This window comes from Onychomys torridus, chromosome 20 (genome assembly GCF_903995425.1).
Source record: "Onychomys torridus chromosome 20, mOncTor1.1, whole genome shotgun sequence".
Taxonomy (NCBI): Eukaryota; Metazoa; Chordata; class Mammalia; order Rodentia; family Cricetidae; genus Onychomys; species Onychomys torridus.
Genome location: NC_050462.1, coordinates 7,372,136 through 7,388,970, shown reverse-complemented (window position 1 = coordinate 7,388,970; position 16,835 = coordinate 7,372,136). Strand labels below are relative to the sequence as shown.

The following is a 16,835-nucleotide window of genomic DNA, read 5'->3' as shown; positions in this document are numbered from 1 at the left end:
ATATCCAGGTCAGGCACCAAAACTACCCAGAGAAACCCTGTCTGGGATGGGGGGAACCATAGCAGGGACATTATAGCTGTTTTTTGCTGAGGAGGGTTTTTGCCAGAGAGGGTAGTTCTGGGTCCATTGAGATGGAGTCCTCTGGTCATATTATCAGTGGGAGAGTCTTAACTTGATGGGTTGCAATAGATCATGCAATTGCTGCCCTGCATTTTTGAAGAGACTTGGAAAACAATTATTAGAGAGCTATAAGCAGATGACTCGGTAACAGAATTAAACCAAATGATTTTCTGGGAAGGTCGTGGTATAGTGAGGAACAAAGGTGGGGGAAACAGAGTAGGTCGCTAAGAGGAAATGAGAATAGAGTTAATTTAGAGGGTCAGTGACTAGTCCCTTTGCCAAGACTGCTGTACTGAAATAAGCTAGGAACAGCTGGGAGCTACAGAGCATCAAAGGAAGGGAACCAGAGAAAATAGAAGACTGATGTAAAGAATTGTATCAGGCCTGGGGTAAAAGGGATGAGTCCTCTTTAGCCAGTTTCTCCACGGCACCTAAAAGATCTCTTGCAGATGTATGAGGAACAAACAGCTGTTTAAGATGAGAGTTATGTGGGAAGCTTACGGAACATTTTATTTATGTATAGGGTGAAGTTCAGTAAGTAAAATATTTAAAGGATAGGGCCAAGATGTAAGTATGAGGATAGTAAAGAGGAAAGGAGTGATCCAGAGGAGAAAGTTCCAAAAACTCAGAAATGTTTCTGTCTCCCTCTAATCTAAGTGCTAGAAACAATGTGTCTGTAAAGAATCAGATAGCAAATATTAAGTGTCCAGGTCCCCTGATCTCTGCCGTTGTGACACATAATCAGCCTCCGACAACATGTAAAAGAAATTTCTGAGATTGTGTTCTAAAATAAACTTTATTTTTTTTGGCAGTGGTATAACAAATTTTAATTCATAGTAGACATTCTGAAAATAGGTAAAAAATAGTAACTGAAAAGGTCTAACTAGCTCTCAGAATTGACAAGAGTGTACACCAATAATCATAGCAGATTCACAACTGCCTGAATGCATGTTACAAACATCACATGCAAATGCTACATTTAAAAAAAAATCCATATAGCAACACTAATGCTTTCTGGAGCCCTGCACTCTGGGCACTTCACTTGAAGGGAGACAAGCTCCTCTTTCTCACATTAAAGGGCAATGACTCCACCTAATATTCCAATGTAGGCAGGTCATTCTCCTGGTCAAGGACTATCCCTAGAAAGGCAGGCTCACCTAAACCATGCTAATGAAATAGATGTAAAAATTAATTCTTTGTACTAGAAGCCTAACTCAGGATAGTTAAGTCAACTATTAGTAAACAGGTACTACTTCCTCCCCATTATAGTTTCTTATTCCAAGATAGGGCAGAAAAAGAAAGTGAATATAGTAATGAGATTGGGGGGAAAAGTGTTTAAAAAAAAAAAAGAGGAGGGATTTTAAGAAATATCAAATATGAGTCTTTTCTATCAAATACTATAAATCTTGTGTTTAGGACAAGGAATTAAGTTTTTTGTTGGTTTTTTTTTTTTTGTCTCTCCCATCTTATATAGATTTGCAAATATTTTAATCCCCCCCACAAGAAAATTTTTGTTTACTCAATGGTACTATTCCTAGCCTAGGAATTCAATAGCCTGAAGCAATGACCCTTCTCTCCTTGGCACAGTGACTTCTTTTTCCCCTTCCTCCAGTAACTGTGCACTAATTCTTTTCAGACTTGTCAAGAGAGTAAGATTATGAGGTCAGACCCCAGCTAATGGAAAAAGACACAATCACCACCTTCCTCAGAAGAAAAACCAAGTACACTTCCTCTGTCTATGTGTGTTCCTTCTTCCTGAGCACACCTCTTGATCCAAAGTAGTTTGCTTTGTTGGGGGAGGGGAGGGCAATTATTCCAGACCTAAGTGGGCTGGTCTGCATTAACTATGCACAATGTCAGTGCTTTATATTGTGTGAAAAAAACACAAGGTTTGGTATCCACAGAACAGTAATACAGCACAGATTCCTTAGCAGTGCCTGAACTACCCAACTGGATACCTGAGCCAGAGGAAATGCCATCTTCTCAACTCTAACACATCAACTAAGTTACTCCAGTCACAAAAACAGAGCTCCTGCTCTACCCCTTTTACCATAAACCTGAAACCTGTCCCCATTTCAAGTAGGATCCACACAGAGGGACAAGAATACATGTGTCCATGGATGGCCCTTTCCTCCAACCTCTTTATGAGCAGTTCAAATAAGAAAGAGTTCTGTGTGTATCTTCTCGATGTCTATTCTAAAAGTGTCAAAAATGTCTTATCTTTTAATGGAGAGATGACTTGCACTATAAAGTTCATGCTGGATTGCATTCCTGCCTCTATAAATGCTTGATTTATAAAATAACATTTATTATGAGCTATATACAAGACCCTGAGATAGGGATATTTTTAATAATGAAAACATTTAGGTTTTTCTATGAGTTATATTTCTTTGAAACTTTCAGAACAAACATGAAAATATAAATCAAAATTATAATAGTATAAGCAAATATTAACAGAAGTTAATGTTCAAAACTGAGTTCTTTGTCAGGCAGTGGTGGCACATGCCTTTAATCCCAGCATTCAAGAGGCAGAAGCAGGCGAGCCCTATCTACATAGTGAGTTCCAGGACAGCCAGTGCTGTTACACAGAAAAACCCTGTCTCAAAAAAAAAAAAAAAAACCAAAAAACAACAACAAAAAAGCAGCTGGAGAGATGGTTCAGTGGTTAAGAGCACTGACTGCTCTTCAGAGGCCCTGAGTTCAATTCCCAGTACCCACATGGTGGCTCACAAACATCTATAATAGATCTGATGCCCTCTTTTGTCATGCAGAGCACTCATATATAAAATATAAGTAAATTTTTAAAGAAGTGTTCTTAGAAAGCCATACACATTACAGTGCTCCCTTCTCTAAATGGCTGTGTCCTTGGCTGCTGCCTATAATGCTCCAGAATAATATTCTTATTTTCAACTAATCATTTACAAACAAGCAGAAATTTTCTAAAAGGATAAGACAAGTATTTGTAGACTTCAGGTTTGTACCATTTGATGTGGAAGCTACTAGGAAAATAAGCCATATATGGAATACCAAAACTTAATTCACATGAGGGAGGGAGGGGGGATGACACTTGAGAGTAACTGCTAACAGACTGAACTACAAGAATCAGTACATCTGGAGTAGCATTTGCTTCTTACCTAAGTCTTCCTGAGCACCTAAAACACCCAGAAAAGCCACAGAAACCAATACAACAGAGCAGAGAAGGGTTCCAAAGTCAGCTCAAGCTACTACCTAGGACTTTAAGCTGAGCTTTTTGGTTCACACTCAAAGTTCAGTCTGTGTTTAACATTTTTAAGTTCGGACATATCAAAGCCTAGAAGTACCGAGGGTCTGTGGACTTCTATTGCTTTCAAGCAAGTGTATCTTCTTGTTCCAAAAAACAAAGCCACATTAATTCTTTCCATCTTCAAGAATAAAGACAGCAGTTCTACTTCTTTTCTGCTAGGATATGGTTTCTTATGGAAATACTCTCTAAGAAACTGCTTCTTCTTCTCATAGGAGTAGTCTTTGTATTTTTTAGGATCTAATGCCAGGATCTGGAGTAAATCATCATTGGCTACCAGTCCATTGGTTGTACTTTCATCCCTCTGTCTCTTCAAAGGCATAGCACTAGTCCCTTCCTCTGGACCTGATGCTGAATCACCCTTTAGTACAAGCAAGGGAACTTTCTCATCTTTCTTCTGGTCTTCTGCCCCCAAAGTACCATCTTGCTGCTTTCTCTTTAAAGGACAGGTAGAATCAGGAATCCTTTCCCCATTGATGAACTGCAGTTGACTAGTCTCAACAAAACTCAACCCAACTTGCAGGTCTGAGCTGTTGTTTTGGGGAGCATGTTCACAGTGCAGCAAATGACGAGTAATGGCTGCCATAGTCAAGCTTCCAGGGTAGACCCCACAACAGTGGGCACACTTGAAGGCAGGAGAACTGAGCACTGTATGGGGCATTGGCATAATATGGTGTCTGTCCTTCAAATGTAACATATAGGTATCGGCTATCATGAATGTGCTCAAACAGAGAGGACAGGTCAGCTCTTGTTCGCTGAGACACTTAGGTACAACCTTAATCTGAGGCCTCACCTTAACATATAAGGGAACTAATGATGTAGAGTATATCCCTGAGAGGATAGCCAGGAAGACTTCCTGTTCTCCAATCATCTCTCTTGGCAGAGTGATGATGAAATCAAGATAGGGGAATAACAGGTCACCATTAGCATCTAGGATCAACTGGGAGCCCCTGTTACTATAACCCAAAGACAGCTTCTTCTTCCTAAGGTGTTTAATTCTGCTATGCTCCAAGAGACCCTGCATGTTGTGGAAAGTGCATGAGCAATACAGGCACCCCAAGCCATGTGTGAATAAGTGGTACATTAGCTCCTCCTCTGAGACTAGGCATTTGCAGGAGAGGCAACGCATGGCCTTCTCCCTTGTCCACTTAAGAAATGGTGCACACACTGCCAGCTTTACTGGTTCAAGTTTCTCACTGGAGTTGGACTCGCTTTGTTTGTGAGCCACTTCCATGTGAGCCTGGTAGACATTGGATGGGAAGAATACATTGCAAATTGGGCAGATTTTCCACTGCTTGCCCTGTCTGACAACCACATTCATATCCACCTCAGGTGAAGAGATCTGAACAAATATGCCCTGGTCTGCAGTGTCTACCAGCCCTCGTGAGGAGGACAAGCTGGGTAGAGCATTAGACATCTGCGGACCCACACTAGGAGACAGAAATTGGTTGGGCACCTGGGATGGAGTGACAGTCACAAGGCCAGCACTCTGAGAAATAGGTAGAGTGACAGGCACTGGATCCAGCATGTAAAGGGTTCTCCCATTAACCTGTGTCCCTGTCGGAAGGAGCTTCCTGAAAACAGAGCCTGACTTGAAGAACATGTTGTTCTGTGAAGTTTCAGCTCTCACTGACTGGTTCACCTGCAGGATGCCAGTGCCAACAGACTGATTGAGCTGAAGCACACTGGGTCTAACTGGTGGACCTGCAGGAAGAACTCCTGATGTAACAGGCTGACTAAGGAGAGGAATACCAGAGCTCACACCCTCGTTCACAGGGACATCTGAGATCACCAGCTGTTTGGGGGATGGCAACCCAGATACCACTTGATCTGCAGGGAGAACCCTAAAGGATACTGTCTGACAAGAGGGGAGAGCCTGTGATGTGACTGTCTGGCCTACATGGAGAACCCTGGACTGGACTGCTTGACCAGTGGGAAGGGCCCCAGAAGCTGCTGTCCGTGCAGGACTCACAGAAGCAGGGGTTTTCTGACCTTCAGGAAGGACTGCCAATGAGACCACCTGGCCCACAGAAATTGTTCCTGGTGATGTGGTCTGCAGAACCCCAGGACTGAGAGAAAGACCAGAAGATAGGGTACCAGGCCTGATCAGTCTGCTTGTGGGCTCCACTGGCCTGCTTGTAGACCCCACTGATCTGACTGGAGGTCCTGCTAGTCGACTTGCAGATCCCATGGGCTGTGTCAGGGGTAAAATCTCAAGTTGGATAGCTTGACTCATTGGAACATTGCTTATTCCAACAGACTTATTCACAGGCCCAAGTGGCTGACTCATGGGTAGAGCAGGAGTGTCTACAGGCTTATTAGATGAAGCCCTGCCTGATAAAAAGACAGTTGAGGGAGCTGAAGGCTTCCTTGTGAGGCTGATCTGGCCCACTGGTAGAGGGCTGGAGACAAAAGCCATGTCGGATTGGAAAGCAGCAGATGGAGAATGGGTACGGCTCCAAGAAGGACCTGGGACCTCCACCGGTGGCTGTACAAGGGCAGAGGTCACAGGTTGGGCCAAGGTCACTGGCTGCACCATGGCTGGACTTGGAGTATTCTGTGACAAGGCAAGGTGGGTCCAAGGTGGCTTTGCTGGAGCAGCTGTATGTGGAGCACTGCTGTTTGGTGGCCTGGACAAGCCTGCCTGTGACTTTGGAGCAATGGGCATTTGCTTCAGAAACCCAGTCCTCTTGTTGTGTTCTGAAATCACAGACCTCAACTTATTCTCCAAATCCTTATGAACATCTGATGTCAAAATATGGGACATCAGATCATCCTGGCTGCACATACTGGCACTACACTTTTTACAATAGTATCTTTCAGGTGGTAGAGTATTTGTCACAGAAAGAGTATCACTGGCTTTTGGGTGCTGCTGTTCTTCCTTAGGTTGAAAGCCAATGTAGGCATTAAGTAAGGAGTGAAAATGGGTGATCAGCACATGCTTCTTCATGCTACAGAAGGAAGTATTGGAAAAGTTACATTTTAAACATGTAAAATGCTTTATATAACCCTTCAATGACTTCCCATTGCCTGGAACTTTCTCCTTGGGGCTGTGAACTTTCCCAGCTGGTTCATGGAATAACCAGAAGTGCGTGCTCACCACATTAGGCTGTGAAGCAAATGAACAATCTGGACACTGAATCTGCAGCTCTTGGTCTGCCTCATCTTCATGGCAACGATGCAAATGGTTTTTGAGAGAAGCAAGCACATCTGCTGAGTATGTGCAAAGGCTGCAGCAATATGGCTTGGGCCGGTATCTCATTTTCTTTGTCAAATGTCCCCTTGGAGCAACATCTGGCCAAGATGTATTATAAAAGTACCTGTCTCCTGGACCAAAGCCTTCAAGATCCCTCGACAGGTCTTTGCAGTTGTCAAGTCCAACCTTCAGAAGAATGCTCTTCACCCATGGCCGCATAGTTCTGACGTAGTCCAGATTTTCCACAGGAACTTGAAACATTTTTGAAGTGTTCTGCCCTGCAATAAGGGAGCCTCTGCCTCAGTGCCACAGCTCTCCTCCTCAGAGGTGGGAACCCAGCCTGTACCCGCCTCCTACTGCCTCCCCCACCATGCCCTCCAACACCACAGTGGCATCCTGCGCAACCTTCCCGGGCCTCCAGTCACACACTGAACTCTAGTCACACACTGGCCTCCCGCTCCCCCTTCCTGGCCTCCAGTCACACACGGGCCTCTGGTCACGCACTGACTTCCAGTCACACACTGACCTCTGGTCACACACCAGCGTCGGGTCATACACCGGCTTCCAGTCACATACTCACTTCCGGTCACACGCTCACTTGCGGTCACACACTGACTTCCGGTCACACACTGGCTTCCCGCTCACTCTTCCCCGGCCTCCGGTCACACACTGACTTTCTGTCACACGTCATGCCCATGACCTTCCCCGGCCTCCAGTCCCACACTGACTTCCGGTCCCACACTGACCTCCGGTCCCACACCCGCCTCGGGTCATACACGGGCCTCCAGTCACACACTGACCTCGGGTCACACACGGGCCTCGCACCCCAGACCCCCAAGTCCTCACTCACAGCGGAGGCCCTCGCGGCCCTCCTCAGCTTGGGGTCCAGCCGCTCACCACCACTCCGTCTTCCAGCACAGACGCGAGAAAATGGCGCCCCAATGCCTCCGGAAGTGACGTCTGCTCATTTGCATACTCGCACCAGGCAGCCAATGGCATGAAGAGTGCTTGAGGGCCCTCCTGGGCCTCGCTCCTCCCCTTCCGCTCTCGCCCTTCTTCCTGCCGCTATGGTGCTTCCGCCCGCCCGCGGTCCTTGTCCGCCTCCAGTCGCACGCTTCGCTCTTCAAGGGCGCGGTGCATGCCTCAGGTCCGCGGCTCTACAGCCTGAGCCACGCCAGGCCCTCGGTGAAGTCAGTCCAAGACTGCAGGAACAGAGAAGATCAACGTTCCCGCGTTGGGCTGTCCGTTTGACAAGGTTCTAGAACGAGAAGACGGAGCGGGTTGGCTTGGCCAGAGGGTCAGCCATTACTACTTGTAAACTGCAGTGCCCGTGTGCACCAGCAGACGACGGCATGAATGTGCAGGGCCTGGTTGGGAGATGGGGAGGAGAAGCAGCGTGTACCCACTCTCCTCACAACCGGACGTCGATTATGGCAAGGGAGACCGAAAGAAGTCGCCCTGGGGGTGGTGACTCATGCCTGGAAAACCCATCACTCTGGGAGCTGAATCCGGAGGACCACAGGAAGTTTGAAGCCAGCCTGTACTACATGGCAAGATCTTTTTCAAAAATGGGAAATAAAAAAAAAAAAAAAGGAGGGGATCAAACTGCTGGGGTGTTGTCTCAGCAATCAATTATTTGCCCTTTCTGCACAAGGTCCTGGGCTTCAAACCTAGATCACATGGTCACACAGCCAGAAATCTAGTTATTTATGTACAATTGTCCTATCTTTTTATTTTTATCAAGCAAAACATTTTTCATATGGCAAATTCAGGCTTATGGTAGACTTAAGGTTTCCAGGATAAGAAGTGAAGAATTAACAGGATAAATTAATGAAAGTTAAAAGGAGTTCCTTAGCGAGATCTTTAAAAGAGTCTTTTGTACAAAAGGAAATTTTCTCCAAATGGAGAGTAAATTTAGGGAGGAGACTTAAAATTGGGCTAACATTTCCAAGTTCCTTCCAGTGCAGTCACTTTGCATGCTGGGATAACTTATTCTGTAAATTATCAAAATGTTTTCAGTCAGTTCTGTTAACTGCACAAAGAACCCAACAGGACTTCCATAGTTATTAGTGAGCATCAAATGGTACCAAAATTTGCTGAATAAAATTTTGGTGCCTCTTTTCCCAGGTGCTGATCCCCCAAAGAAGTCTAACTGGCTCTTTACCAAACCTGCTCACCCGTCTGGACCAGATGCCTGACTACTCCATCTTCCGAGGCTATATCATTGCAAGTACCATGTTCTCTGCATGACAGTCTTGTCAAGCTGCCTGGGGACTGGAATCCCTCACTGGCTGTCCTGTCTTTGCAGCAATACAATCTGGCAGATGCAATTGAGGCTGCAGATGCTTACACTGTGTTTGCTCTAAACAATGAAGCCATCCAGAATTTTATCAGGGAGAAGAAATCCACATCGCTAGTAAGTGGCAGCAGCAGTAATCAACTCTCGAAGATTTGTTTTTATTTTTTAATGGGGTGTGTGAGCTGAACATGGGTGTGAGATTGTGGGTGAGTGTGTGTGTGTGTGTGTGTGTGTGTGTGTGTGTGTGTATAGATGTGTACATGTATATATAAGAACAGAGGCCAATGCAGTTATAGCCAGAGGTGTTATAACTCTCCTGGAACTGGAGTGGCTGTGAGCTGCCTGATGTGAATATTGGGAACTGATCATAGTACCCACATTTCACTACTGAGCCAGCTCTCAGCCTCATCAATATTTTCAATCCATCAGACATAAGCCCTTTCCTGTTTCTGTCAAAAATCTGTTCATCCAGCTCTGTATACTTAATAGAGACCCAAGCAGAGACCCTACACCCAAACCTCCCCATGTCACAGCAGCCATTAACACAAAGAGAGAGAGAAAGAGAGAATAAAATATTTAACAGCAAAAAAAAAAAAAATTAAGCTGAAAATATGTACCTAGTGTCTGTAAAAGTATGTGTTCTCTTTTTATGTGAAAAAAAACTGGCCTTAACATCTCATTAGGGATATAAAATAAAATCAGTAGAATTATTAATTTGCATATCAAAGAAACATCTATAATTACAGTCCAAACCATTTATGTACTTAGAAACCACTTGAGCATTTGTTTGTAGATTTTCTCCAGGGTGACACTTTTTTTTGTTTTTTGTTGTTGTTGTTGTTGTTTGGTTTTTGTTTTTTTTTTTTTTTTTTTTCCGAGACAGGGTTTCTCTGTGTAGCTTTGCGCCTTTCCTGGGACTCACTTGGTAGACCAGGCTGGCCTCGAACTCACAGAGATCCCCCTGCCTCTGCCTCCTGAGTGCTGGGATTACAGGCGTGTGCCACCACCGCCCGGCGACACTTTTTAATGTCAGAAAAAAATACCCCCTTTGCCACTGCAATTCTTTTTTATTTTTTTATTTATTATATTTATTTATTTGTTTTTGTTTTTTCAAGACAGGCTCTCTCTGTGTAATAGCTCTAGCTGTCCTGGAACTCACTCTATAGACCAGGCTGGCCTCGAACTCACAGAGATCTGCCTGCCTCTGCCTCCCAAGTGCTGGCATTAAAGGTTTTTTTCCACCACCTCCCGGCACAACTTTTTTTTATTTCAAAAGTCTTTGCATTAATATAAATGAGTGCACTTATTTTGGATAAAAAGCATATTTCTACTTGAGGGTATTTTGTTTTAATGGTACTGAAATACTTAAAATAATTTTCACATTCTTGTCACTAGTATTTTCTCTTTTATATAGAAATATGTAATTTTTATGACTTTTATTGCTAAAGCTCAGTTTATGTTGAGTTTTTGAAGCTGAAATCTTTGTGATAGCAAAGAAATCCTTTTTCAGATCTACTCACTGCTTTCGTCATGCCTGTCTAGATGTCCTTGGCCATCCTACCTGGGAATTCACAGCTCACCTTATTAGCTAATACCTCTGTGCCCTGAGGTCTTGTACACAGACAAGGCACTACTTCTATTTCCAGTCCCATAATTCTGGCACAGTAGAACTGAATGTAGCCAACTGACTGACTTCTTCTATGTCACACACAGAAGGAAGACATACTTCGGTACCACGTGGTCCTGGATGAGAAGCTCCTGAAGAATGACTTACACAATGGCATGCACCGAGAGACCATGCTAGGGTCCTCCTACCTCCTCGGCTTTTTTCTCCACAATGACCAGGTACATCTTCCTAACAAAACTCAAGAGCTACCATCGACCTTCATCTCTTCCATGCTGGAAGAGTGCTTCCAGGCCTAAGCCTTATTAACAAGAAAAAGTTGTTTCCGTTTGTTATGCCAGATGGTGGGGACCCCCAAAAGATCACCACAGAGATAGAATCCCCAGTGTGAAAACAAAAAGCATTTATTTTCAAGCTCTGAGCTTGGTCTCTCTGTCTGTCCGATGAAGCGGTTGAGAGTAGAGAGCCCTGAGCTCAGGCAGGGTGGAGGTTTTATTGTACCAGAGGTTGGGGTGAGGGGATTTCCAGGGTTCAGGACCCTGATAGGCTTACATCTGTCTAGCAGTATCTGTAAAACAAATAGGTGTATGCTAGACTCAGGGACATCTGGCCACCTTATCTAACCTTATCTAATGGTTGGAGTGTTTGGGATGTCAGGATCCCTGGACAGGGTCAGCTTATGGCTTTTCCTGAGTCTGGGTGTTGGCTGCCAGTAAGCCTGTCACAGAAGCTGTGTCTGGGACTCTAAGCCTGTCATGGCGGCTGTGTGGTCAAGCTGTTTTGGGCCCCCCTACACCGTTGAATCAAAAAGCAGTAAATAAACTACATAGTCAATCTCCTACTCTCCTGTCATGTGATAATCAGCGTAGCCTGTAACACAAATTGCTAAACAGTCTTACTAATAAAAACCAGGAGCCGGGTATTGGAGTGAATGGTGAAAGATCAGAGAAGCAAAACAAGCCACAGCTAACCTCACTTCACCAAATTTTCAGCTGACCCTGTTTCCTCAAACTGGAAGCCTCTGAGTCTTCATCTGAATTGATCGTAACTGCTGCTAAAAGCCTAAAATCTTAAATGCCTAAAAACCTCTAGTTCCTGTTCCACGTGCCTTATATACCTTTCTGCTTCCTGCCATCACTTCCTGTCTTTCCCAAGCAAGACGAGATCTCAAGTCCTGGGATTAAAGGTGTCTGCCACCATGTCTGGCTCTGTTTCCAGTGTGGCCTTGAACTCACAGATGCCTCCAGAATGCTAGGATTAAAGCTGTGTGTGCCACCACTGTCTGACTTCTATGTCTAATCTAGTAGCTGTTCTGTTTTCTGACCCCAGATAAGTTTTATTAGGGTACACAATACATTGGGGAACACAATATATTACCACAGTAGCCCTAACCAACTTGTAGCACGGGAGCCCTAGCAGGAACAGGCACCCTTCAGCTGGTACCACAAACCCAACAGATAGTCTTCAGTTTCCAGGATGGAAAGGGGCTTTGTTTCTCAAAATAACTTGCAGGATGTGGCACTGGCTTCAGGAAATCAGGAGTCTAGTGATATGTATAAACTCCTGCAGTCAAACAAATTAACATTAATATTTGTGCAATCAGAAGGATTGTGATGTGATGTGCAATCAGCCACCACACTGGCATTCCAGGGATTTCATCACACAATTTTTTATGAATGCTAAAGGGTTAGCATTCATAAAAAAAGATTTTATGAAGCTAGTTACTATAGTTGTAATATAAAATTCTGTTCATGCTTGGTGGTGGTGGTGGTGGTGGTGGTGGTGGTGGTGGTGGTGGTGGCACACGCCTTTAATCCCAGCACTCAGGAGGCAGAAGCAGGCAGATCTCTGTGAGTTCGAGGCCAGCCTGGGCTACAGAGCGAGATCCAGGAAAGGTGCAAAGCTACACAGAGAAAACGTGTCTCGAGAAAAAAAAAAATCTGTTCATGTAGTTCAAATGCCATATTTTAAAACTGTGTGGAAATTTAACAAGAAACTATAATTCTGTCGGGCGGTGGTGGCACACACCTTTAATCCCAGCACTCAGGAGGCAGAGGCAGTCGGATCTTTGTGAGTTCAAGGCCAGCCTGGTCTACAGAGCGAGATCCCGGGAAGGCGCAAAGCTACACAGAGAAACCCTGTCTCGAAAAACAAAAAAAACAAAAAAAAAAAGAAAGAAAGAAAGAAACTACAATTCTAAAATAAATTATCAGAAGAAAAATTAATTGCCTGACCTACACAGTTGCAAGACAGCCAGTGTTGGTTAATGCAGCACCCGTGGCGGCTATGCCGACAGAGGAGGGTGCTGGAGGAGAGTCATGAGCCATGGTTACCTTTTAGAGCTTTATTGGGGGGGGGGAAGAGGGAGAGAGGGAGAGAGAGAGAAACAGAGAGACCTCGGGGAGGGAAGAGAGCAGGAAGAGAAAAAGGGAGACACACAGAGGGCCCACCCGCTTTTTAGGCTGGGCCACGTCCTAGGCTGATGATGTAATTAAGGACAGAACCCTTACAGCCACTACTACATGAGAAACCCTGTCTCAGGAAAAAGAAAAAAAAAGTCACTAAGAACCAGGCTTGGCACATGCCTGTAAGTGATCTTAGGACTAGAGACTCTTTGTGAGGTGTTCTGTTGCTGTGAAAAAACACCATGACCAAAAGCAACCTAGAGAAAAGGTTTTATTTCACTTTTTACTTTCAAGTAATAGTACAACATTGAAGGAGAGCAAAGCAGGATCTGAAACAGAGGCCACAGAGAAGTGCTGTTTATTGGCTTGTTTCTGCCTTGCTCAGTTTGTTTTCTTATATACCCAAGGACCACCTGCCCAGAAGTGGTACCACCTACAATGGGCTGGGCTCTCTCACATCAATCATCAAGAAAATACCCTACATACTTGCCTACAGGCCAGTCCTATAAAAACATTTTCAGCCTGGTAGTGGCGGCACACGCCTTTAATCCCAGCACTCAGGAGGCTGAAGCAGGCAGATCTCTGTGAGTGCGAGGCCAGCCTGGTCTACAAAGTAAGTTCCAGGAAAGGCACAAAACTACACAGAGAAACCCTGTCTTGAAAAAAAAAAAAAAAAAACAAAAAAAAAACCACTAGCCAGCACAGAGGCTGAGGAAGAGGGATCACAAGTTTGATGCCATCCTAGTGAGACCTGAGTGTCATGATTTGCATGAGAATGGCCCCATAGGTTCATGTGTTTGGATGTTTGGTCCCTAGTTGATGGAACTGTTTGGGAAGGATTAGGCATGTGGCCTTGTTAGAATAGGTGTGGCAGTGAGCTTTAAAGTTTCAAAAGCTCAAGTCAGACCCAGTCTCTCTCCCTCTCCCCCTCCCTCTCCCTCTCCCTCTCCCTCTTTCTCTCCCTCTCCCTCCCCCTGCTGCCCGTGGGTCAGGATGTAAAGCTCTCAGTTACTGCCCCAGCACCATGCCTGTGTACTTTCCTCCATGGTGATCATGGACTAACTCTCCAAACCTCAAGCAAGCCCTCCACTAAATGCTTTGTTTTACATCAGTTGCCTCTTCACAGCAGTAGAAGAGTAATCAAGACACTGAGCTACATAGCAGGAACTTGCCAGAGAGAGATGGAGGGCAAGCACACTGTATTGGAACGAGCATTTAATTGTGCATTCTTAGAAGCAATATTATTATTTAATCCTTTAAAAGATAAAATCTTTAAAAATTTCTTCTCTAATGAAATAAATAAATTTTATGTAAACTTTAAAAAACTTATATATAAAAAAACCTAGCCGGGCGGTGGTGGCTCATGCCTGTAATCCCAGCATTCGGGAGGCAGAGGCAGGTGGATCTCTGTGAGTTCGAGGCCAGCCTGGTCTACAGAGCTAGTCCAGGACAGGCTCCAAAGCTACAGAGAGAAACCCTGTCTTGAAAAACAAAAAAATCTAGCTAGAGCCGGCTATGGTGGCACATGCCTTTAATCCCAGCACTTGGGAAGTAGAGGCAGACAGATCTGTGTAAGTTCAAGGCCAGCCTGATCTACAACATAAGATCCAGGACAGCCAGGGCTGTCTCAGAAACCCTGTCTCAAAACACCAAAAATACAATTTTAAAAAAAATCTAACGAGATTTTTTAAGGCTCTTTTACTTTCCTCATTACTTTTAGAATAATCCAATTCCAAACACTTTTCTCCATATTGGTGTTCAGAGTCTAGCAAACACATTTTCCTTTTAAATAAAGTTATTTTTTCAGAAATAGCAATTACCTTATTGATAGAAAGCTCTCCTTTCCGTTGTTATTTTTCGTCTGTCCTCTATTCATCAGGTAGAGATGAATATGCAAATGCTGTTAACGGAGTTATTTTCAGTGTTTGATGTTCATTTTCCGCTAGCCCAGAAATTTCCTGATTTAGAGCAAACATCAACACAGCAGAAACATTGCTTTTACTTTCTCTATTCAGTGGAAGTACAGGGAAAGTGCTTTCTAATTGAGTAGGTGTGTTTATGTAAAATTTTCAATGCAACCCATAATTCTCTAGATAGATCTCATGATGGAAATGATTCAGACTTTTTAAATGCCAAATTAAATAGGAATACATCAAATGTTCTGCTCTCTGGGTATTCAAAAATAACTCAACATCTTGGAATTCTGGAAATTTGTGCTACAATCACTATTTGAGACTGAATGAGTTTTCCTCATGATTTTCTCACTATTCACTGACCTTGAAACAGCAGTGTGGAACTTAGTCCTCACTTACCCAAGGGTCTAAACAGAAGACCACTTCTCTGCCAGACAATCATAAGAGACTGTGGTATTCGGTAGCAATTTCAACAGTGAGAAGTGTTACTGTACCATTTGATATTGTTCTATGAATTTTAAGTTCTTATTGAAGACTAGCACATTCTATGGAGTAAGCTTTTCCCTATCCCATCTTCAGCATCATTTCACCAATCTAAGAGTTGCTGGGAAACTGGCCACAAGATGGAGATGTTCTGAAATGATGCATTGTGTTCTCTGTGTCTTAGAGGAGACACTCACACCTTGTGGACCACCAGACCACAGCACTGATGAGCGTGTCCACAAAGCCAGCCTGCCAGTGGGCACAAGCCTAAGGATCTTAAGGCAATAATTTTTAAGCAAACATAAACCAATTAATTTGAGAGATAGAGAATACCCTAGAGATGATTTTGAGCAACATTTTCCTTTTACAAAGAGGAATGTTGAGGTTCGGGAAAGCAGTTGACCCAATATCACACAGCTTTATGGTACCAGTTGCAGAACTATGGACTCCCCTCTTCCAAGGCTCTTTCAACTACATTGTGGTACTTTCCAGCCAAACTGGAATATCTCCTAGACTGTTGTCATATTGAGGGCCTCCACTTCCTGTCTTCTGCATCTCCTTAACACCACCTAAATAAGACCACATCTGATTCTCTTGTTCACAGCTGTATGTAAATGAAGTTCCAATAAACTACACCAATGTGGCCACTGACAAAGGAGTGATCCATGGTCTGGGGAAAGTTCTGGAAATTAAGAAGAATAGATGTGACAGTAATGACACCATTATTGTAAAAGTAAGTCACAACAAGGGCCAGTGGCAAAAGTAGTGGGTTATGGCTTTTTTTTTTTGTTTGAAACAGGGGAGCAGGGAGATAGATGTCTCAGTAGGTAAAGATGCTTGCCACCAAGTCAAAACAACCTGAGCTCAATCCCCAAGACCCGTATGGTAAAAGGAGAGAAGTGAATTCTGCAGGTTGTCCTCCACACATGTACAGACACACACACAGACACACACACACACACACACACACACACACACACACTTGCACACACAATGCACTTGCACACATACTAAATTTAATGAAAAATGTTTAAACAATAATAATTTTAAACTTAAGATTTTCTATTAGGTTATTTCAGTTTAGTTCAAAACCTCCTCAATCGTTATGATTGGCATTGTAGCTCAGAAGTAGAGCACTTGCCTGGTATGTGTGAGGCCCTGGGTTCGATCCTGAGTACTGAAACTTAGTGAGCAGCTATAATGTGCCAAAAAGTGTCACAGCTATAGAGGAAAAGGATGCGCAAGACACAGCCCAGAGCTCCCTAGGCTTGTCATCCGATGGGATGGATGGTACCTAGCATGCCTGAGGAAGCGTAGACGACTATGCTGAGCAGGATTCTGAAGCCCTGGGTCCCTTGCAGAGTGAAACTTGCAGGGAGAGGTCCATGGGTCAGCTCTGACAGGTGTTGACTAAGGCTGGTCAACCAGAAGAAGAGTGCGGAAATGGTAGATTCAGTGTGCAAGCCTGTCACTGCAGGCTGTGAGACAGCGTCGTATCTTTTAGTGATAGTAACA

The 16,835-nt window shown here is 44.1% G+C and overlaps 2 protein-coding genes across 2 annotated transcripts in view; one reads left to right on the top strand and one right to left on the bottom strand.

Moving 5' to 3' along the window:
• The window catches only part of Stab2 (stabilin 2), a 170,214-nt gene that overhangs the window by 91,839 nt on the left and 61,540 nt on the right, over positions 1-16,835 (top strand). Inside the window, exons 32-35 of the mRNA XM_036170220.1 lie at positions 8,724-8,822; positions 8,905-9,012; positions 10,609-10,740; positions 15,925-16,053. Coding sequence (XP_036026113.1) covers positions 8,724-8,822; positions 8,905-9,012; positions 10,609-10,740; positions 15,925-16,053 — 468 coding nt within the window. The remainder of the gene's footprint in view (positions 1-8,723; positions 8,823-8,904; positions 9,013-10,608; positions 10,741-15,924; positions 16,054-16,835) is intronic.
• On the bottom strand, positions 3,357-6,857 carry LOC118570982 (activity-dependent neuroprotector homeobox protein 2-like). Its single transcript, XM_036169793.1, has 3 exons — positions 5,910-6,857; positions 5,596-5,876; positions 3,357-5,532 (listed from the first exon to the last, which is right to left on the bottom strand). The coding sequence occupies exons 1-3, from the start codon at positions 6,855-6,857 to the stop codon at positions 3,357-3,359; spliced, it is 3,405 nt and encodes a 1,134-aa protein (XP_036025686.1).